General features: G+C 42.3%; 1 protein-coding gene across 1 annotated transcript in view; it reads left to right on the forward strand.

The window, feature by feature from the left end:
* Nucleotides 1-18802, forward strand: part of MAPKAPK3 (MAPK activated protein kinase 3) — a 189353-nt gene that overhangs the window by 122492 nt on the left and 48059 nt on the right. Inside the window, exons 8-9 of the mRNA XM_069206771.1 lie at nt 2574-2649; nt 7926-8050. Coding sequence (XP_069062872.1) covers nt 2574-2649; nt 7926-8050 — 201 coding nt within the window. The remainder of the gene's footprint in view (nt 1-2573; nt 2650-7925; nt 8051-18802) is intronic.

Raw genomic sequence — 18802 nt, forward strand, 5'->3', positions numbered from 1 at the left:
GTTCTCCTAATTGTTCTGCTTGTCCAAGCAACAGTTTGTGTATCTCTCAGCTCCTCAAGTACTCATCAAGGCAACTTAAAATCACTTCTTCTGTTTGGTATAAGATATTACAGCATATTCCAAAAACCTTTGCTATTTCCGGGCTGTGTTTCTTTGATGGTCACCCCTGTCTCTAGTAGTTTCTATTCAGTCCCTCTCTATTTTAGCTTTCACTTTACAAGCCAACAGTTTCACAGCCCTGTTGCTCACTCTTAAACAATGTTGTTTTGTCCTAAGCAGTGCATTCTCACACTTAAGATAATCTAAAACCCCGACTTGTGACCTAAATGCCCTGAGCATTTACTAGATTTTAGTAGATCCAATCCTCATATGTATTCATTGCAAATTCTCCAGCAGGGATTTTGGTTATTCCCTTGCTTTGTATCCTTCTTTCACCGAGCGGAGACCAAGACCAAGTGGCCTCTGATCACAGCTTTAAAAGTGTCTCGGAGAATTCTGCTGTATACTTCCCCATTATCATTCACTGTTATCTATAAACTGATGCAGTCTCTAAAGAACTTGTCATGCAGTAACCTGTCCTGTGACTTCAAGTGGCCATAAAGATTGGAATGGATGGAAGGAGCATTCTACTTAAATTGGGGTATGACCTCAGAAGGCTTTATGGCCTTTGTGTTGTGTGTCAGGAGGCCTGGAGCTTTCAACCAGAACGTGATGCAAGCTGGTTGCTGAGAAGAATATCTAGTAAGTTTGGTTAGAGTGTGGAGCTCACCATATATCCATTAGTCCCATATTACGTAGCCACTCCTTGCCCACCACCAAACAGAATCAGAATGTACTATCCTTATAGAAATCTGTCATAATTCTGTCCATCATTAAGTTAAAATCCTTCTACCGCTGTGTACCTTCTGCAATCCGCATGATGTCTGCAGTAACTTCTTTAAGGAATCATTCTTGTTCTGTATTAGGTACACAGATACTGGTCACAGAGAATTTGAACTGATATCTTCTGAGCACCAAGGCCAAGAATCTGCCCTTATTAACCGGTATGGCTTTTATCACTTCACACAGGGAATTCTTTCGCAGAGATAAATATTGTGACTCTTCCTTTTTTGAGGGGCCTAAAGAAAACTCCTGTCTGGGGAACCGTTTACATATAGAACAAAACCAATCTTTTTTTAAGCATATTGGTTTCCCATAGACTCATATCTCCTTGCAATCCATTGCAAATATTTAACACCTCCAGATATTTCGCCGGAACTTTCATTCACTCAAACTGCCTGGCAGACCCTTCCCAGTGTTTATGGATCCCTCCAAACTCACAATACCAAAGTAACATTTGAAGTAACAACACTGTTAAAAAAATCCCCATAAAAATATGGAATAGGGTATTCCTCCTTCAATTGAAATACACTGCAAATCTGCCCCTATACGTGTTGGTGGATAACTGTTACCTTTGTCCACGGTGTTAGTTTTATGAGCAGGGACGCTCATACTTTTTCAAGGGTTCCCCTCTATGTGTCTGTAGTGCCTTTGTTGTTTTTGCTGATCGCTGAGGTTTGAACTCATGAATATGTGTCTATATTGAGTGTGCCTGTTTCTGTTTAAAAAAACGACAAGGTGATGGAAGGACTGCTTGAATTAATCTCAGCCACTGGGCCGTATTCCAGGCTATCCTTTTTCACCCACTCTCATGACTGATTTCCTGTGTGTGCTTGTATCAACTAGTGCCTGATAGTCTACAGTGGTTCCCAAATGCTTTAGAACCACGTACCATTTTCTTTAGGTCAACACGTTTTTCAGACCCCCTAGCTTCAATGGACATGAGGCAGGGCGATTGTTTTTTAAATATAACTAGAGCATTGTGCAGCAGGTAGCTCACTGTCATTTACAGACAGCATATTTTTCATTGAATTGACCACTACATTTGCACAGACATACAGGTTTACTAATATAACTATATAAAACACAAATTATAACGCATGGAAATCGGAATCTGTGAAAATGTACCATTTATACATGACCAGGTAAGTGTGTTTGATTTGTTTTGATCCTAATAAAATCTCTGTTTCCTACACACTTCAGAATTTTAATGAAATGAATAAAAGTGCTTCACTTCTGCATTCCTACTTGCTGGGTGCATACAGTTCATTTACAGGTATTTCCATTGTGTTGGGTATTGCAGAAACAACATCCTACATTGTCACATTATTCACTTTAAAATCTCCTCTCAGTTTGCAGCCAGAGAAAGAAAAGTAAACACCAGTCGTCATGTTTATAGAATAATTTGATCTCTGCCCTTAAAGCAAGTGTGTTAAGCTAAACCCAAATTTAAAGGCATCTTTATTGCTCTGACTTTCGTGACCCACCAAAAGTTAGCTTGGCAACCCACACTTTTGAAACACTGACCCTGGTAATATGATGCACCATATACATATTGTTGCATATATATTATTTATCTCTATACTCGGGCATCTAAGAATGTGTTTGTATTGGGAGGTTCCTTGTTTGCTGGTTGCTAAGATATTAAACTGGTGATGTATAACCAATATTAACACTCTAATATTGTCCCATAGCTCCAGAAGTCCTCGGCCCTGAGAAGTATGACAAGTCTTGTGACATGTGGTCCATAGGAGTCATCATGTATATCCTGTAAGTATCTACTGGGCAGAGCTGTGGTGGACTCTGCATTGCCTCATGCTCAAGTGGATAGACTTGTAAGGAAGGAGTATACGTTGCCTCATTCTGCTTGTGACAGACAGGATATAGAATACCATATGATAAGCTGCCCGTCGACTCCCAGATCCGAATATCATCACAAGATCCATCAGATACTGCCTTATCTCATTCAGAAACGGATTTGGCCGATTTCAAAAATTGCCACCTAATATATAACAATTGCTATCAGTGGCTTCTTGTTACAAGCCACCAGTTTCGAAAATAATTTAATAACAACTGTGGAATGACTGTGTACTCTGCATTATCTCATAACTTCTGGTATTAAAGGCAGCACTCTGCATTAACACTAAACTCCTGGCATGGATGTTTGTATTCTGCATTAACTCATTACTCCTAGTATGGATGGCTGCACTCTGCATTAACATGTAAATCTTGATATGGTGTTTGCACTCTGCATTAACTCATAATTCTTGGTATGGATCTTGCACACTACATTAAAGCATAGCTCATGGTATGTATGGCTGCACACTACATTAACTCGTAGCTCGTGGTATAGATAGCTGCAGTGTGCATTAACCCAGAAATCCTGATGTGAATTGCTGCAGCATCTTGAAGTAGCACATAACTTCTGGCTTGGATCCCTGGACTCCACATTAACCCATAACACCGTGCATGGATGACTGCCCTCTGCATTAACTAATAACATCCAGTATGGATGGCTGAAGTTTGTTTTAACTCACAAAGCCTCGTATCAGTCCCTAAACTCTACATTAACTCATAACGCCTAGTATAGATGGTGGCACTGTGCATCAGCTCCTAACGTCTGGTATTCACATCTTGTCACTACTCTAACTTGTGCTACTAGCAAGATTTGTGGGAAGGGGAGTGGAAGTTCTTATTGCCTCATCAGCTTGAGAGGGACAAGAAGATTCTGTATTGGGTGACACTCCTGTGGGTGGAGGAAATTCTTGCAGGGCAGGTTGGGTCATAGATGTGATTATGTTACTGTGATGTGACTTCTTCTATGGAGAAATGGATTGAGGAAGGCAAAGTTGCAATCAGGATTATAGACTAGGAAAGTTTAATTGTGATCTTTAAAGGAAGTGCATAGCGGGGCAGTACACATTTGGAATATCTCTTTTCTGTGGAGCCATCATACAGTATTTAACTGGCCTTCTGTGGGCTTGCTTCTACTAGGACCCATGGCCTAATACTGGTGAGCACGCACATGTGATGGTATCAGTGGCTTATGTGTCTTGAGAGAATGTCCCTAATAATCTGATAGAGAATTAAAAAGCTGGCTATAGGTGGATCTTCAAATTCTGAACTTTACAGATCAAATGGCTTACTCTGTAAATGAAGCAGAATTACTGTAAATGGTTTTCTGTCGATCCAGGATAAACTTTAGGACCATCAACAAATTCTCACTAGCTGGTTATGTGGGAGAGCCAGGTATTGAAACCTATAAACCAATCTCATTTAAGTTGGTCGGCTTAGTATAATCAAGGTGCACCATTTGTAGAGTGCTTACACACTTTTAAAGCATTAACAAACCATGGTGATACTGCCTACAGACAATAAAGCCAAGGAAATTACTGTACATAGAAGAGAGACAAAACCTTAAGAAGTTTAAGATCAAAGATGATTACTCATAGTTTCAGTGGCCGGTAGGGAATCCTGCAGCTGATGAACCAGCACCAGCAAGATTCCAACTTTCAACTGCGAACGACAGTCATCCTCCTGGACCTCTCAGCCGCGTTCAACACAGTCTGCCACAACACCCTACGCTCACGCCTCAGCAATGCTGGAATACGTGACAGAGCCCTGAACTGGGTCACCTCCTTTCTCACCTGCAGAACCCAGAGAGTCTGCCTCCCCTCCATTTCACTCACAGGCCACCGTAATCATCTGCGGCATACCCCAGGGTTCGTCCCTCAGCCCGACCCTCTTCAACGTCTACATGGCTCCGCTTGCTAACATCGCCTGATCCCACAACCTCATCATCCTCTCATATGCCGACGACACCCAGCTGATCCTCTCCCTCACCAAGGACTCCGCCAAGACCTACCTCCACGAAGGAATGAAGGCCATCACCGAATTGATGAAGAGCAGCTGCCTCAAACTCAATTCTGACAAGACGGAAGTCCTCATCTTTGGCTCCACCCCCTCCGCATGGTATGACTCCTGGTGGCCTGCCACTCTCGGAACTGCTCCGACCACGCACGCAACCTAGGATTCATTCTGGACCCCTCACTATCCAGGACCCAGCAAGTCAACGCCATCTCCTCCTTCTGCTTCAATACTCTCTGCATGCTCCGAAAGATCTACAAATGGATACCCACCGAAACCAGAAGAACAGTCACCCAAGCCCTTGTAAGCAGCAAACTGGACTATGGGGATGCCCTCTACACAGGAACCACAGCCAAACTCCAGAAGAGGCTGCAGTGCATCCAGAACGCCTCTGCACGCCTCATCCTGAACATCCCCCGACACTGCCACATCACAGACCACCTGAAAAACCTGCACTGGCTCCCAGTCAACAAGAGAATCACTTTTAAACTCCTCACCCACGCTCACAAAGCACTGCGCAACACCGGACCAGAATACCTACACAGATGACTCTCCTACACCCCAACCCGGCATCTCCATTCCGCCGACCTCGCAACCGTTCCACGCGTACGCAGAACTACAACCGGCGGTAGATCATTCTCACACCTCGCCGCTAAAACGTTGAACACTCTTCCCACCCACATGCACCAGACCAAAGACCTCCTTACCTTCAGGAAACTTATCAAGACCTGGCTGTTCGGGCAGTATCAGCCCCTCCCCCCCACCTTCTTCCCCCGCCCTTCCTCAGCACCTTGAGACCCTCACGGGTGAGTAGTGCACTTTAGAAATCCCTGATTGATTGATTGATTGAACCATGCTGATGCCTTTTTTTTATATGATTGAAGCCTCTATGCCAAGCAAAAACAGCAATAGGGAGCATACAACTTGAGCATGGGCGTAGCTTAGTCAGTAAGATGGGAAGGGTGTGAGTTTCACATTTTCCACCAATCTCGCTGGCATGAAATGTTGGCAGGGCACATAAGAGGGTTAAAGAGGCAGTGGAACGGGAGATGAATGCAGATGTGCAGGGCTACTAAGTGTGGGAAAACACAATATTTTATAAAATAACCAAAACATTTTAACACTTTCAAAGGTGAGTGGGAGAGTGTGTGTGTGATTTTTCTCTCTGTGTATGTAAAAATAACTCGTAAAATTTGACAGACACCACCATACCTGACTGAAGGCACCGGTACCCAACTATTTTCCGGAAAATGCATTAATTAGGTGGTGTAACAAAACCAAACACCCCCTCCCCCTCAAGAAGCTACACCCATGAGCCTTTCTTTCAGTAGCTGAGTGGTATTCCATTAGTGTGCTTGAATAACCATACACATGGATTTAAAGATTACCTCAGAAGACAAGGTCAGTCGATGAGAGTATCACACTAGAGATTTGGCTGAGTCGGATTTCTTGTGCTATTAGAGTAGTGTCACATTGAATGACCTGGAGGTGATAGAGCAGGATTTTGTGGATACCAAAATATTGGTTGCTGAGTCCATAATCAATCTAACAAAAACTATAACTGACAATATTTTAAGGGGAATATGAGGCAAGACACAGAAAAAAAGCAATTGGAATCCCTTAAGGCTGCCTGAAGTGCCAGTGAAAGGTCATCATCTTTTGATAAAGCCATAATTGTTTACCAGTAGGACCAGTTAGGGCGGTCCTGCTTACATGGACAGAATATCAGGTCCCAAGGCTTGTGCTGCTGCCTATTACCTTCCACTCCATGTTATCCAAGTAAATTGTATCTGTTAGTGTCCATCCAGTCCTGGGTTTGTGTCCTATTTAGTGGAAAACCAGATCACATAAAACTCATAGGACGATCTCCATGGTCCGCCCTGCTTTCAAGACCACAGAGGCTTAGACATGAACAAAGGAATTGAGGCTGCAGGCACCTCTTTCACTAGAATGGGCTTGGTCTACTGATGTTCCGTGCCATTTAATCCCAGCCCTGAGGGAATGATTTACTTTGCCAAATACTACTGAGTATTCATCTTAAGAGAATCCAACTTGACTGACATCCAGTTCGGATTAAAAGTGCCACTGAGGGTATGAAGCCCAACCTGGAAATAATGTGAAAGGTCATTTACCTCCAGGTGTTCTTTGAACTGTGAGTCAACAATAAATTCAAGGCCTTTACAGGTAGAAAATGCTTAAGGAGTCTTTAGTTGGATGTGTCTGAAGGGCAAAATGCAGATGTCTTTTGGAAGGGAGAGTGGCTGTCACATTTTCAGTAAGTTTGAGAAGAAGCAGTGATGCAAATCACACATCACATAATTTTCTGACATGACCTGTGCAAAGCATAAAATGTCTGAAGACCTTGACTGATCTGACTTGAATTCCCTGAAGGTATTTGGAGAGCTTACTTTTATTGACACTGTTAAGGTTGAGAGACCCCCGCCTGTCCACTGAAAGTGCAAACAGAGACAAAGGTGAACTTGTAGTCTCTGTTACTATTGATTCCTTCTTGAATGTGAAAGAAGGGGAAATGAAAACCCTTAAGCTCATTATCGTTGGCCATAGAGTTTGATTATTGTCTGTGACCCTGTTCTAAGTGTATATTCTAAGCCGTCCTTTCAGTGTTCAGCGAGGAGAAAAGAATAACCCCCTGCTTCACATAATTCATACAGCCATTTTCGCTGCCACTCTTTATAGCTGGATAGGATAAATACATTATATGCATATCTCTTCTGACTTTGCAGCTTAGGTAAATTTGTCCTGTGCTCTACATGGAAAAGTCTTCCACTGCATGACAAAGGGGTGGACCTGCTGTTTGTACAGCACCTTCAATCGTGTCACTTCACAGCTGGGAATGGGGACTGAGCTTGTGCTACCCATGGCGATACCAACATGTCCTGTGGCAGTGCATTGAATGATCTGGAGTGACCCTCTCTTCTGGCTAAATTCAATTTAATCTCTTAGAATTATACAAGGGTAAAGTTAAATGGATGCATTCTCTACATGCTCACAAGCATTAACATTCTGTTCTTGATGACTGGAGATCTAGGAAGGAGAATTTACCAGTGCTCGTCCGTGCTTGGCTGCACTCTTTAGCTGATGATGTGTGTTGAGCGAAGGTGTATCATTTTAATATCCAGTTCTCTGACTAACCCTTTCTTACACCTCATTTTTTCCAGTCTCTGTGGCTTTCCCCCATTCTACTCTAACACAGGCCAGCCTATTTCTCCAGGAATGAAGAAGAGGATCCGAATGGGCCAGTATGAGTTCCCAAACCCTGAGTGGTCGGAAGTATCAGAAGAAGGTATGTATAGAGGGTCACCATATTTACATTATTTTCCTCTTTGAGTTAGGTTTGCATGTATTCTACATTGTGTGATTCTCTGTGTGACTGATACCAGTTTAGTGTGTACAACTCACCAAGCCTGCAGTACTGTCACAAAGCAATATCATAAAATACCTGGTTGAGCACTCTTAATTATGCCTCAAAGCCTTTAGAAAGGCTCAGGATTTGGGAACTTGTAAAATCTGTAATTGTTTCCTTCTCATTTTACTCGGTCAATCATTTGTAAGTCTGACCACTAATTGAACTGGGTAAATCCCACAAAAAGTAACTTTTTAAATAAGGGGACTTGCATAATTTGTGTCACAGTGACCTTGATTTCGGAGGCCAGACAATGTTTGGGAAAGATTTTTTACAATTAACTGGGCATTTGACCCAGGTGTTTTGTGGCTAATACTCAAACCCTTAAACAGGATCTGCATTCCTTCTTGAGGTTGAGAGTGAAGTTGTCTCTGGCTCAGATTACACCAAATTGTTACATCTCCATCTCTATTTAGTACTCTCTGGAGTGTCTCATTTGAGATGACTTACAGTTATGCCTACTTGGAATTATTGTAGACCATCAACTAGACAACTTTAGCTTTGAGTTCGGGCCTGTGCTTGATGTCCAAGAATGTTATTTTTGTCTAAAGGAAGCATGGTGGTTACAGGGTTTCCAAAATTTAGAAGTATGTCTCTTAAACAAGTGATCTTGAACCATGATCCTAGATTTCATGGAGCCATAACGTTAGTGGGATTGGCCCCAACAAAATGGTCCACACAAATAGTCATTGTAATATTGTGGTCATTGATCTACTAGCCTCATACCAGTTTCAGCACCATCCAGTGCTAAAATGCTTCACTTCATCCATGGCTGGATGCACTGAAAACCCTCACATACATCCATACCACTTCGCTTAGATAAAACATCTAAAAATTCAAGACAATGCTTGCAGACAATCTCAACCTGCAGATGCAGGTAGGAATTACAGAGAGATTGTTAGAAGGCTAAAACTAGTAGACTCGTGGTCCTCATCGCTGACATGTTGGTAGAGCTAGAAACTTACCTCAACATTTGTTTTTTTCATGGCCACAAAGGGCCACATAAATTCCCACTGCTGCATATACCACGAGTACTGTATTTACTGCTGATAGGTGGATAGATAAGGATGGTATTTGCACTGTACAAACTTGGTGCAAAATCGAGACTCCAGAATGTCTTCTTGGCTGGATCTTTATCTCAAACTGAAGGTAAAGTCATAAATTCAATAACATTGCAAAGACAGTGAAGCAGTAACGACAAAGAGGAATGGGATTCAAACCATTAAGATGCATTTGCACATTAGTAATGTTACAAATCTCAGATCAGTAAATTAAATCATAAATGAATTATCACCTGGTTAAATCATATTCATAAATTCAACAGTTATATAAACAATGCAAAATGTGGTTATTCAGAGTCAGAATCTGTAACATAAAGCTTCAGTTCCCCATATGGGGAATACCCTATGCTAATTTAAAATGACAGTTAATGTCATGGAATTCATAAGCAGCAGGTGCCAGCAGAGATGGAATTGCACATAGAACCAGATGAAGGTTCTAATCCGGAGATGGGGCAATGTCCTTCTGCTAGTTAGTAAGACTATGTGTAGAAATATAGGGAACATTGAGTCTCAAGAGAGGGCGAGAATCGTCCTCTTGCAAAGATGAATATGGGCAGAGTAAGCCTGATTAACATCCGTTTCATACAGTTAAACATGTAATTTCATCCAAAAGCTACAACCTACAGGTTCCCACCAAACAGAGACCAATCAAAAGCCATTGTTCCCAATTAAATCAGTGTTGGCCTCCTTCTCACAGATGCCGACCTCTTCCATCGCATCAGCTTTCACAATATCACACAAGGACGTATTGACCTCCTCTCCTCATCTTAGACAGGTACCGGCAATCATCATCCAAACAGTTAATTAAAGCTAAACGACTTTCAAATACTGAGCCAACAAAGAATAACACTGCTAAATGAGAACACAGTGATTCTTGTGCCTGAAACAGAAAAAGTGTCATGCACAAAAAAGCAGAAATACAATTTTTATTTCAGAATGGAGTAAGGCACCTAGTACTACTCACAGCAATGTTAAGATGCGCTATTTAAAGCTAGTCAAAATATATGATTCATTTAGTGTACTAAATCCAAATAGAAAGTAACACATAGAATAATGTAAAGAGTAATATGTAAAATAACAAAAAAACTTGTGTAAATCATACAAGCAGTAGTAATGCAGTTTACAGATAACATATTAAGTTGAAATGAATAATGGTGACGGTGCGTCGCAACTGCCCCCGATTGCTCTTGAGTCAGGACTGTGTAGCCTTTACTGAAGACTAAGGCCCTTCACAAATAATATAAATAGTTAAACCAGCCACAATATACAGCCTTGAAAGATTGAGGCTCATTTTATTTGACTCCAGAAAGGGGTCCACTGTGGCAAGTAATCCTATGGCCATCATGATCATTATGAGTTACATAATTTTTCCATAGAAAGAGATGGATTTTGAGATTCTCAACTTTAAGAGCTGTGTGCAAAGAGCTGTGCTTTAAGACTTTTCCCACAGAAGCAAACTTTTTGCCATAAACTATGCTTAGATCATCATAAAAACTATAGCGAGAGAAGCAAGGATGTACTCTAATGGAACATGTGCAAGTGTGCTGTCAAAAGATATAAAGGATTTTCATGGTCAATCAAAGATTAGATACAAAGACAAACATAATGAAGCTTCAGGTGCGCAAACAATCAGCATGGATTATGTGAAGCTATTAATTACCAAAACCTGCCCCTGTCAAATAAAGGTGCTGCCTGTCCAGTCTTTTTTAGCTTAGTCAGGTTGCTCACTAGGAATAAGCACCAGGATGCTTGTATAGATAACAATTTACAATTTTAATAATACTAATACTACTACTACTATTAATAAAAATTAGTTTGGATGGATTTGATCCTGTGTTTGAACCAGCAAGAGTACCCTGCGAGCTAAATTCAATCCGTACAACAAAGAATTGAATCTTCATTGCTGAAGGGACACTAGTTTATGCCATAGGGCTAAATCAGTTACAGAAGCAGATAAGCTGTGTTGAATAATTTGGAAGACATACAAGTAACTAGTAAGCTGAGTCAAGGAGGGCAATTTGAATCTCAATCCTTATCCCTCAAGCCACATCAAAGTGAGGTGAGGGCACTTTTGATGCTGCAGAGATTTTGGTTCTTCTAGGTAATGAAGGTGGTTCAATTCAAGCAGAAGCACTGAATATCGAGTGGCACCTAAATAGGTGCTTGCATTCAGGTGAACTGTAGAGGGAAACTAGTAGATATTGAAGTGTATCATGTCAAGTTCTGTGTGATGATCTATGTCAGATATTGGACATGGTGGTGCTGTGGTTCCTGGCAGAATTAGTCTGGGCTGTGGTGAAGTGCAGTGCCTTAAAGGAAAAGATTCTAAAGTGGTTTTATTTTCCCGCTGTTTGCAGTTCAGTAGGTACTTGCACTGTGCACGTAATAGACCCGTGTAGGGCTCTCCCCACAATGCTCACTGAAATAAGCTTTCTTGAATACCCACTGCATAGTGGAGAAAAAACAAAAGATACAGACGGACTCACAAGCACATGGTCATTCCACTTCAATACCCTCACAGGCATCTTGCAGGAAATCTTCATTTTTAGCAGACCATAGGCCAGACATAAATATCCATTGGAGATAAGGCCCAAATATTGGTAAAACCCTGAGATCCACTTCTTTGGCAAGATGTTCATGCTTCCTCTTTAGTATGACAGTGATTTCGAGGATTGTGGTATTTTAATCGGGTAAGCCACTCCCATCAGTGAAAATCTGCTGTCCAGTCACCCAAAATTCCATGCCATACTCATTCTCTTAATTAAAAGAATGATCTTATCCACGTCCTTGGTGTGTGACTCATGGATGAAAATCTCTCAGACGTCTTTGCAAATAACTTAACATGGTGGAGGATAGGCTCTCTGAATAAGATAATCCAGCAGGTCTCACATCCTCCCTGGCTTACTGATCCCTGCACCCTAGAGATCAATGCACTTAATCTCCCTTCTCTGTTCAATACTGTCAGCGCTCATGATGTGCATCTTCTTGCTTTCCAGACTAAAAAATTGTGGCTGTGACCAACTTTCATTGCTTTTGTTTTGAGTTGTTTCTTACTTCAGACATGCAAGTCCTATTTCTTTTACCCTTTTTATCTTGTGCTAAAGTGGCATCCTGTGGAGTAAATCAGAATCAATATTGTCCCTGCTTTATTCAACATCTATTTGGGCCCTTTAGCCAAACTGAGTTTTTGCTTCTACATATAGGCTCACAATACACAATTACTCTATATATATCCTCTGTCAAACTGCTCACAATTGGCGTCCTCCCCTATTTGCATGAACCAGACAGCTACCCTCATAACAGTCCACCTCCAGATTGCCACCAACATCTTGAGACTAAGTCCCTCAACATCTGAATTTATAAACTCCAGAAAAGTCATTTATAAATTAAACCCTTTTATCTGGTCTGAAGTTATGGGCCCCTGAGCCCTCAAAGGTGGTATGACTTGGAACAGTGTTCAGACTGGGGGTGCTGCCATCAATGTTGCACCACTGAAGTCATAGGACTAATGAAAAATACAAGTGTAACACAAAGAAAGAGAGTAGCCCATGGGCCAAGCTGTGGGAAAGTCATCATTTGTTTTGCCTGATCACCCCCCCAAACCTTTGAATTGATACTGGTGGTTACTGACTCTGAATGTGCCCTGGGCACTGCTGCCCAGGTCAAGGGCCAGTGCTCTGTGTAAAATGGTATATGCAAATTAAGCATAATTATAATTAGCTCTGACAACCTGGACTGCTGTGGTCCCTGGTGTCCTTTTAGACCAGGCCTGCATTGCTGGCTGCTTTTAAGTTAAAGCTGACCCCAAATTCGACTTTGGAATTAAAAGTACTTCCAAAGTTGTCAACTACCCTATTTGTACATCTAAGTCACCCCTAAGGTTTACCTTAAGTGCCCTCAGGGTTAGGTGCAGTGTAAATATAAGCAGGGACCTCATAAAAGATGTTTTATAGGCCCTGGTGAGGGAAAAACATTTAAAATCGTTTCCCCATTGTAGTAATAGGTCCCTATAGGCTAACATTGGGAGCCTGTATTTTAAAATAACAATGTATTTATTTTAATAGATCCAACCAATGTTGAATATAAAAACTAGAACAGGGAAAGAGCTTTAGAACTATTTCTGAAAGTTACCAAATTCAGCCCTGTAGTGCCCTTTCCTGACTGGTCAGCCTCTGGCAGCCTGAGCCATGCTGCCCTGATGAAGTGTGACGTGGCCTGGGCTAAAACAAAGGAAACATCTGGTGGGCGGAGAACTGCTACAGCAGATGGCAGAACAGGATTGGGGAAGAGTAGCCAAACTGGTCTTCAAAGGAGACAAAGACACTTGGGATAGAATCTGGACCTCCCCCATTTCCTGCAGCCCCAGACAGCTAAGTGCTTCCTGTTTAGATTAGGAGAGGGGCTGGAAAGGGGTGTGTTAAGGGAAACTTAGGCACATCAGTGGGTGGACTCAGCGAGATCTAAACTCTAAGACTGAATTTTTGCCATTGTTGATTTTTGAATACTGGTGGTCCCTGGGATTGATTTTTGCCACACTTTCCAGGAAGTGGTCACTCAGGAGGGTGACAACCTGCACTCTCTTGAACAGGAGAACCCCTTGCTTCCCACCCCCAGGAGCAAGGATAAATATGTCAGAGCTGCCTCACAATTCAGATCCCTCCTGGAAGAAGATACTGGAAGAAGAAGAACTGACATGCTGGACCACTGTTCTGCACCTGGACCCTGCACTCAGAAGGACTGCACCAGCTGCTCACTTTGGGCTTCATCAAGAAAAGGACTTTGCCTTGCCTCTGCAACTCCATGAGTTGACTCCCTGTAAGCTTGCATCAAGTCCTGAAAGAATGACGCAGCTCACCAGTGGCCGTTAGGGAATTCTGACCAGGTGCATTCTGGGAGCTGAAGTCCCAACTTCCAAGGAGCAATTCTGAGATTCTGAAACCTTGGAGCAAGTTTGTGGACACTTTGAGCTGCCCGCATCACTGTCTCGGGCGTTGCAGGCTGCATCTCTGCTTGAGGTCAGAAATCAATCACAGCATTTATCTCACCCTTTCCCATTCACACAGGGTAGGATTGATTGAGCTAGCCTTCCTGGGCTGAACCCCAACTAGAGAAAATAGGAAATAATGTGGCCAAATGCACTGAAATGCCAAAGAAAAGTAACAGTGCACCAAACTGTATAGAGGAAAGTTTGTACTGTCACTTTTCAGGGACAGTCACAAGTAACCTAATGCTACTGTCAAAGAGTAATCCTGCCATGCCTGATTAGGTGTTTGATTGTACACCACACTGCCACCTCTACAGCAACCAGCCTGCCCCACTCCAGCCTAGCCCAACCCTATAACAGGTGAGGTGTTTTACAGGCCTATTGTAGCAAAAATAAGCATGTGTTGATAGCTGAGCTCTGATCCGCAATATTTCTGTCTTGCTTCTCTTTGTTCATCTCCTTCATCTCTGGCATTCACCTAGCTTAAAAATAATTTACAAAAAATACACCATTACATTGGTTAAGACTCATAAGCAGAGATTGTATCATCTGTATTATCCATCACAAATGGGTATTTAAGTTTATTGGTGGTCTTCTAGTAACCCTAAACAATTGGATTTTAAGAATATTATTATCATTGCAATTCTGTCTTTTCTATTCAGGAGCCTCCTAAATTTTGGTATTCAGTCTACTTTTTGTTCATCTGTAAGGCATAAATTGAATTGGGACTGGTGATTAACGTAAACATTGGTTGCAACTTGTGCTTCTTTGGTTGCAGCCCGTTAAGTTGTTGACCACCGGCACCGAGCCATCAAGACATTTGACATGAAATAAAGCATTTAAGGGTAGTGCATTAAATTATTACACTGTCACAGACAGCGTAACAATTTAATGCACTAAACTGAAACGCTTTTGCATGTTAAAGAAATGCTCTATTTCTTTAACGTGCGGAAGCATTTTGGTTTATTGCATTAGACTGTATACTCAACGTGTGGCTTTTTCAAGAAGTGATAGCCTCTAAATAGTAACCGTTTTTGCCTCTCACCCCATCAACTGGATGACAAAGCCAGTAAATAATGAGAAAAAAGTGGTTTATCATGTGCACCTTATATGTGGCCTAGGTTGTGATGCTCGATGGAGCAATGCTAGTAAAACCTGAGGAGAGTGGGAAAGGGTTTCAAATGTTTAACGGAAAAAGTAATCTGGCTATAAGAATAACTGAGACTAAATAGGCTTAATAAAGTTAAGCGTAACAAATGAGACATGTCAGAAAACCTATACAAATTACCATGGCTGTGGCTGAAATTGATAAAGAGGTTCACCTTCTGCCTTGTAAGAATTCTTATTTCTAGTGTTTCAAAATGTGATGCCCTTGGTGGCAAGGATGATCATGGATGTAGGATGAGCTAAAACATGGTCATTACCGCTTGCTAAAAATATTGAACTTTTCTCTCACGCCCAGTGATGTGTTTCACACTGTGTCCAGGGCTGCTGAGGGTGAGAACTCTAACTTGGTGAAGAGCATTGATGAACTTGGACTTTGATGCACATTTGGCAGACTGGTGTTTCCAACCTGTATGTATGTATATTGTATTTATAAAGCGCATTCCGACTCACAGAGAGCATCGAAGCTCTAAAGTAGAAGGTGAAAAAGAGAGGGAAAAGATGTAAAACCAAGAACCCCCCAGCAAAACAGTCACAGCAGAAACGCTTACTAAAAAGAAAAGGGTAAGCCAAGAGGCAAGACTAGGGCTATCGAGGAAAGAGCCATGTTTTGGCCAGTTTCCTGAACCTTAAGTAAACTGATTCTTGCCTGATGTTCAAAGGCAGCGAATTCCAGCATTTTGCAGCAGCCGCAGTGAAACCTTTATCCCCCCATCTAGCTCTATAAGTACAGAGGACCTGAATTCTGTGGGCTTTGGAAGACCTCAGATTTCTCTGGGGAGAGCATACCAACAAAGCCTAGTGGTAAGATAACAAGGACCAATCCCATGAGTTGCTTTGTAGGTCAGGCAGAGCGATTTGAAAATAATACCCTGAGTCACTGGAAGCCAATGAAGTTTTTTAAGGCTCCCGCTGACTGGTGTCCACCGTGAGAGATTTAAAACCGCTCTAGCAGCTACATTTTGGACCAATTGCAGCTTATTAATCAATGCCTTATCCACGTTAAGGAGTAAGGCATTGCAATAATCTACTTTGGACATAACTAGTGCTAAGATAGCAGAGACTCTCCATTCCTGCTTGAGGTAGGGTAAAGCTTTCCAGAGCATTTTAATCAGCCAAAGGCATGTCTTTAAGGTGTGATTTACATGATTTTTAAAAGATAGGTGATCATCAAAAAGAATGCCCAAGTTTCTACTGACCGTGGTGGGGGTAGGAGGAGTGCCGCAATCTAAGGCCCACCAACGTGAATTCCATAACTCTTTTGCCGGCCCAAAACAGAGAATTTCAGTCTTAGTGGCATTCATTTTCAACCAATTAGCCTTCATCCAATTACTGACATCTTGCATGCAGTTGCTGAGCCGATCTGCAACCTCCTCCCAGGGTTTTCTAATTGGGATAATAAACTGAGTATCATCAGCATAAATGGTCGGGATTAATCCAAACGATCGGATGATATCAGCCAATGGGGCAACGTAAAGATTAAACAGAGTAGTGCTTAAAGAAGAGCCCTGACGAATCCTGCAGGGTAATAGATAAGGCGTAGCTCTTAAATTGCAACAACTTACAGTAGTCCATCTATTTAACAGGAAAGATTCTAGAAGCTTAACGGCTCGTCCTCTAATCCCTGCTTGACTAAGGCGAGATGTCAATAAGGTAGGAGAGATCGTATCAAACGCCGCCGATAGATCTAATAGTACTAAGATGGGCCCTTGACCTTCATCAACCAATCTCCGAATCGCATCACAGGATGAGATCAGGGCAGTCTCAGTGCTGTGTGCCGTTTTGAAACCTTGTTGTGAGGAGTCCAGGCCTCCCAATCCACTGAAAATTCTCCCGGTTCCTTATTCAAAGTTTTCTCTAAAATCTTAGCCAGAAAAGGAAGAAGCGCTATTGGCTGTAGATTGTTTAAGTCCTGACTATCACCATCCGGCTTCTTCTTTAAGGGAACAACTATAGTCTTCTTCCATGAGGGGGTATACATTCCAGAGTCTAAAACCTCCTGACAAAATCGGGGCTAAAGCCCGAGCCATCAGGTCAGGGGCCAATCTGAAAATGGAGGTGGGGGTACAGGTCCAAAGGGGAGCCTGACTTTATTTCTCGGATCATTTTTTTGATATTATCATGGGTTGGGGCATGGAGTTCCGATAAAAATGTGCAATTTGCTTTAGAATCGGAAGACAAATCCAAGGGGAGTTCCCTAGAAACCACACGGGGAACAAAAGTAGCATGTATTTGGAGAATTTTATTCTCAAAGTGCCTTGCGACCTTGTCGCAAAACTCCTGGGAATTCTCCAAATCTGATGGCCTGAGAGGAGTGGATAATGTTTTTATCACTTTAAAGAGTTCTCGGGGAGCGTTTAATGCCTCCTTAACTTTAGCAGTATAAAAGTTGGATTTAGCTAAAAAACGTGCCGCTTTGTAAGCATTAAGGACAGACTTTAACGCCGCCCTTTTCTCTGGGACTGGGTTTAATTTCCACCGACGCTCCTGTTGCCGGTAATTTCTCCGAACATTTTTTAATTCACTAGTGAACCAAGGTTGACTAAGCTTCTTCTGGCTGCCCGGCTCCAAGACCTTAGGAGGAGCCAACTGGGCCATGGCCGTTTCTACACCTTGGTAGAAGATGTCAAGCAAGCGCTGAGCCGACTTCTCAGCCCTATCCCAACCTTCTTCTAAAGCAGAAACTAGTTCTTCCGTTTTAATCTGCTTCCATGGTCTCAGTACCTTATTCTCTGGTACATGCGGAGCTGGAAAAGGCGCGGTGTCAATTTTAAAGCGTAACATGTGATGGTCAGTCCAGCTTAGCTGAGTATTAGTTACAGCCAACTGTAGGGATGTGCGAGCAAAAACCCCATCTAGAGTATGCCCCGCACTATGGGTGGCTGCTGAGACTCTGAGTCCAATCCAAGGCCTCCATAAGGTCTAAAAACTCCCTAACCGCTGGATTACAGGTCTCATCGAAATGAACATTAAAATCTCCTAAAATAATAGCTTTGGGAGACAAAACTATCGGTTCTAACAAATTGACCCAAGTTTGGACAAAATTTGTAAAGGGACCCGTTGGTCGATAGATCAGTAAGCCCTCCAACATAATACCGTTGCTATTAGAGATCTTAAAGACCATCATCTCACATGTTTCCACAGTGGGGCCAGACCAGACACACACGAAATTAGCCCTGCAAATAATTGCCAAACCTCCACCCCTGCTTCTGGGTCTATCTAGCCTATAATGGGTATATCCTGGAGGAGATGCAGCGACAAAGTCCGGGTCTGAGTCTGATCTCCCCCAGGTTTCTGTTATAAACAGGCAATCTATATGCCAAGTATCTATCTGCTCATAAATTTCCACCTTGTGTTTAGGAAGAGAGCGGACATTTGCCAAAGTGTATCGAAACGGCAGACCCTTTGCTGCCGTATTCTGGT

This window comes from Pleurodeles waltl, chromosome 9 (assembly GCF_031143425.1).
Source record: "Pleurodeles waltl isolate 20211129_DDA chromosome 9, aPleWal1.hap1.20221129, whole genome shotgun sequence".
Lineage (NCBI taxonomy): Eukaryota > Metazoa > Chordata > Amphibia > Caudata > Salamandridae > Pleurodeles > Pleurodeles waltl.